The sequence below is a fragment of the Telopea speciosissima genome, chromosome 1 (genome assembly GCF_018873765.1).
Source record: "Telopea speciosissima isolate NSW1024214 ecotype Mountain lineage chromosome 1, Tspe_v1, whole genome shotgun sequence".
Classification (NCBI taxonomy): Eukaryota; Viridiplantae; Streptophyta; class Magnoliopsida; order Proteales; family Proteaceae; genus Telopea; species Telopea speciosissima.
In genome coordinates this window covers 16,271,157-16,284,852 of record NC_057916.1, presented here as the reverse complement: position 1 = coordinate 16,284,852, position 13,696 = coordinate 16,271,157, and the positions used below count along the sequence as shown (strand labels likewise).

The following is a 13,696-nucleotide window of genomic DNA, read 5'->3' as shown; positions in this document are numbered from 1 at the left end:
ATTCCAGCACTTACTGTATGCTCAATAGTGATTTTCTGTTTATTTTCTCTAAATATACATGTTGCAGAAACTTGGTTTTGCATCATGTAGCAGGAGGTTGGGAGCTACAGAAGGCATTAATGTTCTCATTGAAAAAAAGAATCTTGATGGGAAGTGGGCATATGGTTTATCATGCATTGAATACACTGAGTTTGATAAATATGGGATAACAGATGGACCAATTTCTCCTGACAGGTATATGATGTATATCCTTCAAGCTTTATTTTTACGTGGTGATACTTGAATTCTATATGGCAGGTTTTTATGGAGCTTAACACTTGAATTGCTTGAATGAAACTGACGATTCCTTAGGATATATGTCGTGTTTTTAATTCATGAGGTGGAAGAAAAGCACAAATGCCTCCTAGCTCGTTGAGCCACAAAGCATGTGGTGCATATGCAAATGCAACTGAATGAACTGAGACACTATTTTAAAAAAAAAATATTGTAATTTAAAATACTGAAAAGTGACTTATACAATTCAAACAAAAAGAAGCAATATGTCTAAAGCAGTCCTTAGAGGCTGATGTTCTGTTTTCTCAAGCAGATAACCCTCTAAAAATGTATTAAGGGAGGTATTTGTTTCTTGGCTTCAATTGGGATGCTGTTGTAGGTACAGAATATCGAGGCAATTCTATTATGTCTACTGGTCTAATATTAGATTCTGGTTTTTTCTTCAGGGGGCCTTTAGGTCCAATTAATAATTAAATGTGGTCCTTATAAATTCTTGTATTGATTTGGGTAAATTGAGGCCAGTGATGTGTAGATAAAGGTGGATAATAGCTGTTAGGGTTTTTCTTGGAGTCCTAGTCAAGGTATAAATCATACTATTAGTAGTCTTTATTGATGGTCCACATGTCATGTGTGATTATTGATGGAATAACTGAAGTTTTCTTGGAAGATCTCCAATTTTGGAGCCCTTTGCTGGGCTTTTGCTGCTCCCCTTTACTTCATATCTTCTTTTTTTCTTCTCTTCTCTTTACTCCTTTATTTTATATCTTCTTCTTTCCTCTCTTTATCTCTGTTCTTTTTGTTCTTATTGCAATTGCTGTATTTTTGTTCTTTCACTTAGTCTACTTCTTTATCCATTAAAATCTTCTCTAAACTTCATCAAGTCAGTAAACCCCACAAGCACTTCATTTTCCGTCTATTGACCTTAATCTCTTCTTCCCCGTTGTAATCATAGCTTGCGTTACCTACGTGGCTATTTCCTAAACGCTTTCCTCAATCCTAAAACCCTTGGGCAGTATCAAAATCTTTGTTACAGGTTATTTTCACATCCTATTCAATTCAACTTTATAGTTGGATGGTCTTAAGATCCTACATTTGTATGTGACGGGGTCTAGGAAAAACTATCCCTACCTTATCAAATCAAGGATAGATTTGTTAATTAGGCATCTAATCACACAGTAATTAGTGTTGACCTACTGAAAAAAGAAGGGTTCTCTAATAGAAAACAAGCACTCAAATATAGGGGGCTAGGCTTCACATATGAAGCCTGGCCTATCCCAACATTCAAATGTATATTATAAACAAATGAATTTACATCTATATAGTCCTATATTTGTATTATGAGGATGGGTATGCATGTACTATATTGCATGCCTTATCCTATATATATATATAACGTATTACAGTATGTATAAATTGCAATTCTTTTAAGAAGAAAATAAATATTACTGTTTTGTTTGTGGTTTGAATTCTGGACCTCATACAAAAGTTTCTAGGATACTAACCAGTTAAGATACACTTTGTAACTTGATGGAAATTTTAGAGAGATGAATTACCCTATTTGCTACATGGAAAAGCTTGGAAAGCCTGGAGGCTATTTCAGTCTGAAGCCTGAGTGTGAGGTCTAAAGGCTAGGCTATGCTGGGCCCAGGCCTGGCCAACAAATTGGCATCCCTCTTCCCTACTATACTCTGATCCTACATTCCAGATTGCTAAAATGGTTACATGAAAAGATAAAATAAATCCTCATTCAAGTCATTTCATGCTTCTTTGCATGAACTTCCCTATCTATTCCTTGTTCAGAAGAGCTACTTTTTTTTCTTTCTTTCTTGGAGTGCAATTCTCACACTTATCTGAAGGGATAGAAGGTACAAAACCTGTTAGTCTCTAAATTGCCTTATACTTTGGGAAGGACTTCTCTTTTCTCTTCAATTCTCATTGTGACCCTTGTGCCCCAATAAACTAGGAAGCTTTTATGCTCCCACATTATTCTCTATGTTCTTGATCCTTCAAATCATATTCTCCATGCTTTACCAAACCTTAAATTGGAGGTCCAAAATCCAACAATGACAACCATTAACTCCCCCCCCCCCCAAAGTGAAGACACTTAACTGTAATTTCAAACCCGAATCAACCCTTAGCCTTCTGAACACTTTTGGTAATATTTCAACTCTAGGTCTTCAACACCATAAAATGTCCCTCATTACTTTAGTTGCTGCTGCGGTTCAACAAGTAGGTTCTAAGCTCTATGTACTCAAACTGAGCTGCTCCTATAGGTTGCCAAGTTCTAGCAAACCAAGTTTAGCCCAAAAGGATTAGCACAAGCCCCCTCCCCCGAGACAAAAAGAAAAGAGTAAACAGGAAAAAGAAGCTAGAAAGGGAGATGAGGACATATTTGATTCCGTTGTATTTCGGAATCTAGTCTTTTGGTTCTTGCCTTCTATAGTCCCACTTGGTTCAGCACTTCCAGCTACACCTGTCCTAGAGTTCTTCCTCCCAGTTTGGGCTTTGGAGAAAATGCAAGCAGTCTTGCCAAACAAAAACTAAAAGCAACATGAGTGTTAGGATAAATCAACCTGACTCAATTAGATGCATGGCTGGTTTGCATCCGTGCTTAATCCACACGGTAGCAAGCTTGGAACAGAAGGTGAGTGTTGCAGGCTGTTGCTGCACCTCAGATGTGTGTCTGGTTGCAGTTTACCAATACCATCTCTCTCTCTCTCTCTCAAGGAGAGATTGATTTTGCAAACACATTGATTTCTTTCTCCTTTTACTCCAGCAATATTTTCTTCCGTTGTCTCCCTATCAAGCTAGGGCTGAAGTAGAGAACTTTATGGACAACAGGAACCAGAAATAGAAAAAACGAGACGAAAAATATAAAGAACCTCCACTAGGGATAAGGGGAGAAAAAAAGAAAGAGGAAGAAAAAGATACAACCCTCAAGAACTCCTTAGAGCACCTTCTCTAGGCTTTGGGAAGCCTCCATATACATAAAAATTCCTAGAGCTCCTTTCTTTACCAGGCAAGGTTTTAGGTCTCGGTTTCGCCAGGCCACGAAACCGAGTTCTGCTGAGATCTTGGCGAGTTGGTGGATTTTTTCCTGTCTTGACTTGGTGGTGGGTTTCGGTGGGGCCATATGGCCAAGATAGGTCTTGAAACTTGACATCCATCATATTTTATGCCTTCTAAACACAATGGAAACATTAGTTTTTACAAATTCAAACCCAAAAATGGTACTTTGACTTCGGACCCTAGGTTGGTAGTCTACGACGTAGGTGATACCCTAGGCTACTCCACACAATATTTAGAACACTTATAATTAAATTAGAGGTGTAAAACAACTCAATTAAGCACTAGGAATTACAAAACGTCAAACCATAAACCATTTAAGCATAGACATCATATTCATAATCATACATGGTGATGGTTTGACGGTTTGTTAATAATTGTTAGAAACTTGGAAAGAGACATAGATTAGATGATGTTGAAACTTGATGTTCTTGAGATGCAATGCAGCTCCCTCTCTTGATGTTGAAGCTTCAATGTTGAATCTCCAAGCTTTAATCTCCCAGTTGATGTGAGATTTGCCAAAAAAAAAGCACCAAAAACCTCACTTGGAGGTGTTTTTCCTTCACAGCAGAGAGAGAGAGAGAGGCGAGATTTCGAGTTGAGGTCGAAATCTCGCCGAGACATGCTTTTTTATAGAACCGAGTCAAACCTAGCTCAAGATATAACCTGAGATCTTGGCGAGATCTTGCACAAATCCTGTATCGGCTACCATCTCGTCTCAAGACTTCACGAAACCGAATTTTTACGAGATCTTGTACTGTGTTACCAGGTCATTTGTGAGGGAATAAGCTGACCTAGGTGTCCTTGAGAACAAAGTATCTGCAAGAATCGTAAGAAGCAATTTATCTCATCTTTCTCAGTGGATGGAAGTCTCAATGGACCCTACATCCCCAATCTGTCGTTGGCTCCCCCCTGGGTTGAGAGGTCAGATTTTGAACAGAAAGGATGGTGTCATCTTAACTCAAAACAATAAGCACAAAATCAGTGTGATTTAAATAAATCATAAGTGTTGAGAGGTCAGATTTTGAACAGAAAGTATGGTGTCATATTAACTCAAAACAATAAGCACAAAATCAGTGTGATTTAAATAAATCATAAGTGTACCACCCACTAACATAATCTTATATTATTGATTAAGTTTCTTTTACTTCTCTCTATGATAATATATATTTGATTGGTACTGAGTCATTCATTGTCTTTTATTGGATATGTCTTTCTATGAATTCAGTCTATTGGTTTTGGTGTCTTGGTTCTAAACTTGAGTTTGTGCTACAATTTATGCATTTATGGTTCCATCTCCACCTCTTGGAAGGCAATCTGGTCATTCGTTTATGATATTTTGTTTCAACATATACCTCTTTTGCCAAGAGTTCTTAAACTATTCCAGCGTCAACCTTGGTCATTGTGTTTAAGCTTGCAGGAAGAGTTCCCTGCCAATACAAACATTCTATATGTTGATTTACCTTCTGCAGAGAAAGTTGGATCATCCAAAAATACAACCTGTTTGCCAGGCATGGTGCTTAATCTTAAGAAGTCTATTATATATGTGGACCATCTTGGCATCGAACATAGGTACATACTTAATTCCACACATCTCAATGTTATCATATTTTGTATTCTCATTCATGCATTCAGTGCAATGCTCTGATCTTCGTTGGCTGTAGGCATGTGGCCACTGAATTTTGTAGATTCCAATTATAAAACATGTCAGACTAGGCTGTGTTTTAACTTGTTCATTAATTGGACTGTTCTATGCATCTGATGCAAACCATTCCAAGTTATACCTATTTGATGAAACACTATCTGTCATCATAGTGCAGAGGTTTGAACATAGTTGTCAAGGCGTCGCCTTGGTTTTTTGACCCCCTCGGCCACCTTGGGTCACTTAGCTGCCTTGGCAACTATGGGATTGAAATTATCTTTGTGTTTTCCCCTTGGTATTATTTGTGAATGTAATTATTTGGCCAATAAGGATAACTGCCTAGTTACCAGGAAATGATAGTTGGAGACTTGGAGTCATTTCAGCTTGGTGAGCAAGATGTTGAAACTGCACTTAGGAAAAGATTTATGAAGAAGCTAAAAGCATCTGTAGAAGCATCTGTAGAAGCATCTTGATTTTAAGCGAAGGGATTATGTATACCTATGCATAAAAAGTTGACAATGAAAATTGAAGGTTGAAGAGGAAAGAATTAAGAATCAGAGATGTTTGATAACTGAATACAGATAAGTGTACTAGAGGAATCGAAAAAAAGAAGAGGATATCTGTTGGGGTAAAGGTCCTGAACAAAAATATTAAAGAAAGTGTTACATAGATTTGTTAATTGTGGATGGAAATAATATAACAGATAAGTAGAAAATGGATACATGCTTCGAATATTCCAGAACTGTTTAATTCTTATCCCTCCAGTGGGTTTAGGCTGGAGGGATTAGAATGGGGATCCCTCTAGTAATGTTAAGTTAAATTGGTGGAAGGGAGATTTATGATGGAAAAGTAACCCATTTTTGAAATCGAGGAGACAATGTTACTGTGATGGATGGACTCTCACTATGTTTGTCTAAAGCATAGGATGTAATGCAGTGTTAAAATATATGATGTTATAAAGGTTTATGGTGAATTTTCTTGGTGTAGGATGATTGACAAAAGAATTGAGTATGAACTTCATTTGCCTCGTTCCAAAGAAATCATATACAAGAAAGTCCAAAGGAGTTTGGATCGATTGATTTGGTTGAGAATATTTTTAAGATTACAACAGAATCCTCTCTAGGGTGCTTCATGAAGAACAGAACAGTAATTGATGAAAATCTTGCATTGTGGGACTGCATATTCTGACATATGGTGTTATAAAGTTCTTATTCACTGTAACTTCACAGGAAGAAGCAGACCAAAGGGAAGTACTTCCCTATTTTCAAAGTAATTATAATAGATTGAAGTTACATGTGGATAAAAATAATATACGACAAGATGCATTTAGTTGTTGCTCATGCAGATGCGCTTGACCAGAGCGTGCACTGGTTTGGTTCACTTTCTTGTCCTTCTGCCACTGTGATCTCGTCTTCCACCTTCTTTCCTGTGTCTCCTTTGATATCTTTATTTCCTTCTTTCATCATCTCTTCCTCCTCTCTGATTTCCCCATTGTCGCCTCTGGTTCCGCTTATCCCTCTCCTGGAGTAGAAGAGTAGAGCCAATCCCCTGTATTAGAAAATTCACCTTGGTGGTAAGGTAACCTATCTGAGTCTGCAGGGCCTCCACCATCCCCATGTGTCCTCATCAAGGGCCTCCACAGTAGTAGCCAACGTCCGGTGATCGCACTCCAAGGAATTTCTTCTTTCCCCAAGCTGTGCCACTTCGGCCACCGCGGTGCTCAGCTGAGACGCTTGCACCTCCCTGTCCTCTATCTGTTCCTTTTGGTTTTCCCATGCTGTTGTGTTGTCCCGTTGTAGAGGCACTAGTTCCCTTCATCATCCTGCAAGATGTTTGCAACCCTGCTCATGGTTCGATAATTCACTCTGAAACCACTTTGCAACAAATAGTTTTGACAGGTAGCTCGTTCAGCACCCGGATGCCCTCCTGCAACACAAAGAGTCAGCCTTACGCAACACCAGAGGTCATTGATAAATGTGTGGAAAGATGAGTATTTAGGAGGGAAGGCAATGGTTAATGAACTTGATATTGAAAAGCCAAAAAGGTTTAATAGGCTTTGGCTTCATGTTGTATCCATTTAGCGGCTCCAGGCATGTTTTGTCAGGTATACCTATGTATTTTGGGGCCATTTTGCTCCTTTCTGTCTTCCCATGTGGAAATTTTTTACATTCTCTACCCCACCCCAACCAAAGCCAACCGAACATCCCCCTCCACCCATAAAAAGAAAAAAAGAAAAAAAGAAAAAAATTATGTTATAAAAGTAAAAGTTAACTAGGAGTTCCTAAGTTTCTCTATGGTATTTTGGACAGTACCAATCACATGGTGGTGTTGTAATTTCTAACTGATTATCTTTTCCCTCTAATACCCACCCTATTTGTTATGTATGATTTTTCTTTTAAATTCTAATTGCCATTATTAGTTTTCTACTGATGAAGGCAATTTCATCAGTGCATCATGCTTTATTTCGTAATGTGCAAGTAAGTGATGGGTTTCTAAAGCCTAAGAGAGTAGGTTTCAAAAACTCAGTTAAACCAGAATCGCAGTGTCAGCTTTAGAAACCAGATTTAAAAAGAATGCAATAACAATTAATCCAAGAATCAGAATGGGATAAAATTTGGTAGAAGGTGTGTAATATAGCAGGGAACAATCCCTCATAAGATCATTCTGATCCAATGCCTGGATATGGATCTACGAGGAATCCAACCGAGGATAGGACTCTTTATTAGGGTTTCCAGGTCAAGGGATCAATCTCAGATTATAGGGAAACCAAAACAGTATTAAAAGGATGATCAATCAGCAACCAAAAGCAAGCATTAGCAGAATAACAGTTAACTATCAAGCTAGAACAAGAAACCAGTTCTGAGAATTCCAGCAATTCAAGTAGCAATAGGACTATCAAAACAAGATCAAAATCAGATTTTGAATCCGTAGGATGGTTTAGAATGGGGTCCGATGTCCAAATCTGAAGTTTGATTTAAGAACTGAGATGTAAACAATGAGAAAAAAAAATTCCAGCAACTAGAACATGAAAACACTGAACAGAAAGTCAGAAATTACTAACCTGAATCAGTGATAGATAGACTAGAAGAATGGAGGAATAGAAGAAAGATATGACCAAGCATCCTCCCTGGAACTAGGCTAACATCCCATCAGACAACCTTAGCTTCTCACAGAGGGTTATTGTATCCCACAACGAAGCATTCTGAATCCCACAGAACATAGAGGCAGCAAAAGCCAATTTTTATTCAATGGCAAAATCATTGGGGGGCTTTATGACCTTACATTCTTTAAATAGAAACTAAAAGTTTACTTACAATAAGAAAGGAGAGTGTACTTGAAATAGGAACAAAGAAATAGGAAATTCTATCCGTAATAGGAATAGATGTCCCTTATAACTAAAACTCTATCTTAACTAGTTAGAATATGTCTCCCACATTATAAAAACTCTATCCAAAAGTTGGAATAGGAGTTCTATTCAGGCAAGACTCTATCCTATCCTTAACAACCAAGTAAATAATAATTACTTAATGAAATAACACACTCAAACTAAACCAACAAAGTAAATCCCGTATTCCTACCTTCTACCTATGATTTTGGCCCATTAAAGTGTCCTATTACAAAGAAAACCCATTAGACCATTGGCCCAACACAAAGGCCACATCTGTGATGCATCTGCATCAGTAAGGCAAGTCCAAGCTGATCAATCCTTAGCTGGGTAATTATATTTTTCTTTCTCTGATTATTACATGCCACATATAATCTTTTACATCCCAATAAAGGAGATTTAAGTAGGAGAAATAAAATAACATTTTCCATTGAGTAATAACCCATTGTTTTCCATGTGGCAGTGTATCTGGTGGCAGGTTAGAGTGCACAATGCAAAATATAGCAGATAACTTTCTGAACACATTTTCCTCACGTTGTTACGCCGGTGTAGAAGGTATAACATTGTCTGATTACCTGTGATAAGGTTCCTCAATATAGTATGCAGGCTATGCTTTTGCTATGCACTATTGATATGTGCTAATGGGCAGCAGATTCACTAGACACCTTTATTGTTTATAATGAAAGAAAGAGGGTCACTTCATCTGCCAAGAAGAAAAGAAGACACTCTGACAAATCTTTGCACCAGGTTTATTTCTTTTCCCCTATTAATATTTTATTCTGAAGACTTTTGGTATGAAATATATACATGTTCCCCGACTCAAGCAAGGCCTTATCAGGAATTTATCATACTTTTAAACATATTACGAATCATAATTTTGCAGTGAAAAAGCAAAAGAAAAAAGTAATGTTTTTTAACCATTTTAGCAGGGGAGTGATGCAGTTTTGATCAGATCTAATGGATCTGATTGGCTTGCAAGTAATGGGCCCACAAATGGAATGGAAGAGATCCTGATCTGACAGCTAGATATGGGCCAGATCTGAAATTGAGATCTGACGGTTCAGATTTTAAATTAAATTACCAGATCTCAACAATTAGTTTTGCAGAACAAAATCAGGAATTAGATAATCCACATAATAGAAATTGAATAAGAAAGAAGGGAGCAAGAAAAGACAGCTCACAAGTGGGAGAAAATAGGAGAGAAATAGTGTGATGGGAGGGAAAGAGATATATCGTGAGAGGAAAAAGATAATCTCTCTCCTAGAAATTAGGATCTGAAACTAACAATAGAAAAGAGAGAAGTAGAAATAGAAAGGGAATATCACCAACTGTAGGGGAGGATAGAAAAGATAAGAGGAAAGAGAAAGGGAGATCTCTTAACATGGGAATGGGAAAGAGAGAAATAATGTGAGATTGAGAGGATTGATGAGTAAAGAGAAATAAGGAGGGACAGAGAGCCATGGAGTGAGGAAGGAGAAAAGAAATAAAAGGGAGAGAGAACATCCCTTCCCAATTGAGAGAAGAGAGAGAATGCAGCCACATTAGACAAGACCAAACAATTAAAAATAATCCAGTCCAAATCACCATAAGTCATGTGGGGAGTTGGTTACTCATATATAGAGACCCAAAAACAGTAATAGGCTCTCTACTAAGGACTCTTAATGCTCTCTTACTCTAAATAATAACTAAAATTAATATAATTACTAGCCTAAAATAACTAAAAATAGGACTCTTAGATTGTTAAAAATTACTTCCCAGATTTGGACTCTAGACATGGATCCACAAATAAAACAGCAATTTTCGTGCACCCTTAAAACCTCCACTATTGGGCTTTATATTTCAGCTCAACAATAAAAAACCCAAAAATTAATGCCCAAACCTAAACCATATTAAATTCTGGCCCAAATTGAAACTGGGTCTACATTGGGGAATGGTTCATGTATCTTGTAAGTGGAGAAGGAAAACTTTGTTGACAAACCCTACTCAGAAGAGGTGAGTTTCCCATGTATCAATAGAATGCCATATAATATCCAAATGAAATAAGCCCCTCACTGGATCCTCATTCATGTGCTGAATCAGATCCTAGTCAATTTGATATTCTAATTTACAATTTTGTTCTTGTCAATAATGCAAGTTAAGCCACAAGGTCTTGGTCGCGGTCATGTCTTTAGAATGACGCAAGAAGCATGGCTTAACAAGCAGAATCGAAGGGAGAGTGTTGTAGATTGATTCCATGGGCTTCACTACAACCACAGGAATGAGTCTAGGGGTTGGTCTAATACCCAAGATAGTGGACCAATCCAAGGGGCCATAGGGCCAATCAGCTAAGCTGGGCCAGCCTCTATCAGCTGGAAGTTTCTGGTTCTTCCAAAACCAGATCGTGGGGGATATCTAGCCTAGACAGTAAGTAAATCTGCAAGACCTGATTGGAGCTTCTAGAAGGATTTTGTTTCCTTTTTTGTTACTTAGTCTAGGACAAGCAAAGTCTTATTTCTTGTAATACAAGTCTCAATTGTTCTAGAGACTTCCTAATTAATAACCTTCTATTTTGGCTCCACACTTGAGCCTATATATTGTAATAGACCCAAGGGGTCTCCCCACGATTTATGAATGAAGAATTATGTTGTTTTACGTAAGTTATTGTCCTGAGAGAGGCTGTGAGGGTGAGATGCCCAGGCTGAGATAGCCATCCTATCCCTATTCCCTTCTTCCACTCGATCTCCCTCCTTCCTCCTATTCTCTGTTTAATTTTCTGATCTGCAACAAGGTAACCGAGACTTTTTTCTGGGGTTATTAGCTCATCCTTGTAGCCTATGAGTTCCACAGCACTGCTGAATCAACTGCTGACCTGAAGGGGCAGTCCAGATCCTGCGGCTACATCTGCCTTCTATATTCTGTTGCTGGTTCGAGTCTCTGATCTCAGTACCCCTTCCCCCAACAGGGGTGAGATTTGGAGGGTTATTTCAGACCCACAGGAGCTTGACTCGATCCAAATCTGAGGCTGATCTACTGGCTGGTTTTTTATTCACTAAGTTTCTAATTCTGATTTTAGTTTCTAATTCTGTGAACTTGTAATATCTCAGCAACCGCCAATAGTTTAGGACTGAGATTTTCAAGAGTTATTTACCCTGTGGAAGCTTAAACTCGATGTGAAAATAGATCCCATCTGAGTCTCATAGCTACTATTTCTGGACTCTGTTATTTTCTGGTTGTTAGTGTTTAATTCTGACCTGTCGCAGAGTTCCGTTCTTTATTAATAGACCATCAAGAGCAGCACTGTAAACCAGGAAACCTTCCAGAAATCCTTTGCTTTCTTCTGCACTTGAGCCTAAACCTCCCAGCTGCCATGAGAACCTGATTGCTTTCCCATACTTTTGAAACACATTGTTTCTAAACAATTCCAATTTGTTTTTGTTTTTGCGGATATTACCTGCAGTCTAACTTGGTTTGAGTTGCTTAAACCGTCTTTTTTCGCTACTAGTCCCATAATTCCTGGCTTGCATCTTGTTATCGTGAGCTTGGTATTAGCGCAAAGAGCTAATACCGAGAGAGGTGTGAGGAGGGTAGTTTAGTACTTTGAGGTGTTTAAGTTATTTCTTTTATTTTTTATTTTGTTTCCTGTTTTACCCTTAAGTGAATATATATATTTGAGGTTTAGAGGAGAGTTACACATATCGTGTGACTCCCCAAAGTTACATATTCTCTTCTCCTCTTCTCCCCTTCTCCCTCTCGGTTTCTCTTCTTTTTCTCCATTAATTCACATGGTATCAGAGCTGTAAGGACTGCTACAGATTTTGTAGATCACTGCTTCCCTTATCTGCAGCACTCAATTGAAGATTTTAAATTTTTTTTGAAGATTTGAAGACCCTGCAGTTTCTTCTATTTTCTGCTTGAAGGGGTGCAGCACCCTATGCTGTATTTTGGGATTGTTTAGAGACTAGTTCATGATATAAATTAAGAATTAGGTCTCCCTTTTTGTTTGAGGAATATTTAAAGGAGTTTCTCGATGAAGTGAAGGTTTTGTCAAGGTTTTGGTTGAAGGAATCGATTGCTGCCTCTACTATCTGTATCGATTTTTTGTCAGGGTTTTATTTGAGGGGATCGATTGCTACCTTTGCTGCATCTTTGCACCTTTATCAGGATTTTATTTGAGGGGATCAATTGCTGCCCTTGCTGCCTTTATCGACTTCTATCAGGGTTTTTCACCTTTGTCGATTTCTGTCCCTGCTTCCAGTATTCTTCATTCTATTTATCCTTCACTTCATCAAGTACATAATGGGTGATGAATTAAAATCTGTTGAAGGTTCAAAGTCAGTAACAACAGAATTTTTTTCTTCCTCTTCAAATCGTATTACCAAGAAGTTGGAAGGGATTACAAATTTTTTGCAGTGGAAGAAGATTGTTAGGCTAGTGTTGACTGGCTGTGATCAGCACCAGCACCTCTTCAACACTAAGCCTGAGAATGACCCTTCGTGGGATACAGTTGATGCTCGTATCTTGGGACAGATGTTGAATTCCATGGATCACCAAATTGTAGATTTGGTAACACACATTGATACAGTGAAAGAGTTGTGGGAGTATCTTAATGTTTTGTATTCTGGACAAAACAATCTTTCCCGCATTTATGACTTGTCCCAAGAGTTCTACAGGGTTGATCGAAAAGGTCGTACTTTGACCCAATATTTTGCTGATTTTAAGAGAATGTATAAGAGCTCAATTCCTTACTTCCTATTACTGCCAATGTGGAACAGATGCAGAACCAGAGGGAACAACTTGCTGTTATGGATTTTTTGGGAGGCCTTGGGAAGGAATTTGACTCTGTTCGTTCCCAAATTCTTGGTGGTGACAAGGTAGCCACTTTGTCTGAAACTTTTTCCAGGGTTCTTCGTGTTTCTCGGGAGAATACTACTGATGGTGATACTTCAGCCCTGGCTTCTTTCCCATCCAACCGTGGGCCCAACAGTGGGGCTGGTGGTGGTGGTAATGTCAGTTCTGGTGGTGGTGGTAGTGGGGCTGGTTCTTCTAATAAGGCACCTACCTTGAGTTCTCAAGGTAATTCTGATGTTTCTGCTGGTTCAGTGCGCACTTGCCATCATTGTGGTCGTCCGGGACATATACAACGTTTCTGTTGGAAACTTCATGGCAAACCAAATCAGCAACAGTTTGCCAACTCTGCTACAGCTGATTCTCCTGTATCTCCACAGCCTGAAGGTAAGACTGTGAAGATGTCTGATGATGAATATGCTCGCTATACACAGTTTCAGATTTCTTAGTCAGCCCAGGCTCCAACTGCGACTTTTGTTCAGACAGGTAATGCCACTGCATGCCTT

At 38.5% G+C, this 13,696-nt stretch overlaps 1 protein-coding gene across 1 annotated transcript in view; it reads left to right on the top strand.

Moving 5' to 3' along the window:
- The window catches only part of LOC122639775 (UTP--glucose-1-phosphate uridylyltransferase 3, chloroplastic), a 29,180-nt gene that overhangs the window by 4,143 nt on the left and 11,341 nt on the right, over nt 1-13,696 (top strand). Inside the window, exons 7-10 of the mRNA XM_043832734.1 lie at nt 68-234; nt 4,753-4,911; nt 8,830-8,921; nt 9,019-9,113. Of these exons, the coding sequence (XP_043688669.1) occupies nt 68-234; nt 4,753-4,911; nt 8,830-8,921; nt 9,019-9,113 (513 nt within the window). The remainder of the gene's footprint in view (nt 1-67; nt 235-4,752; nt 4,912-8,829; nt 8,922-9,018; nt 9,114-13,696) is intronic.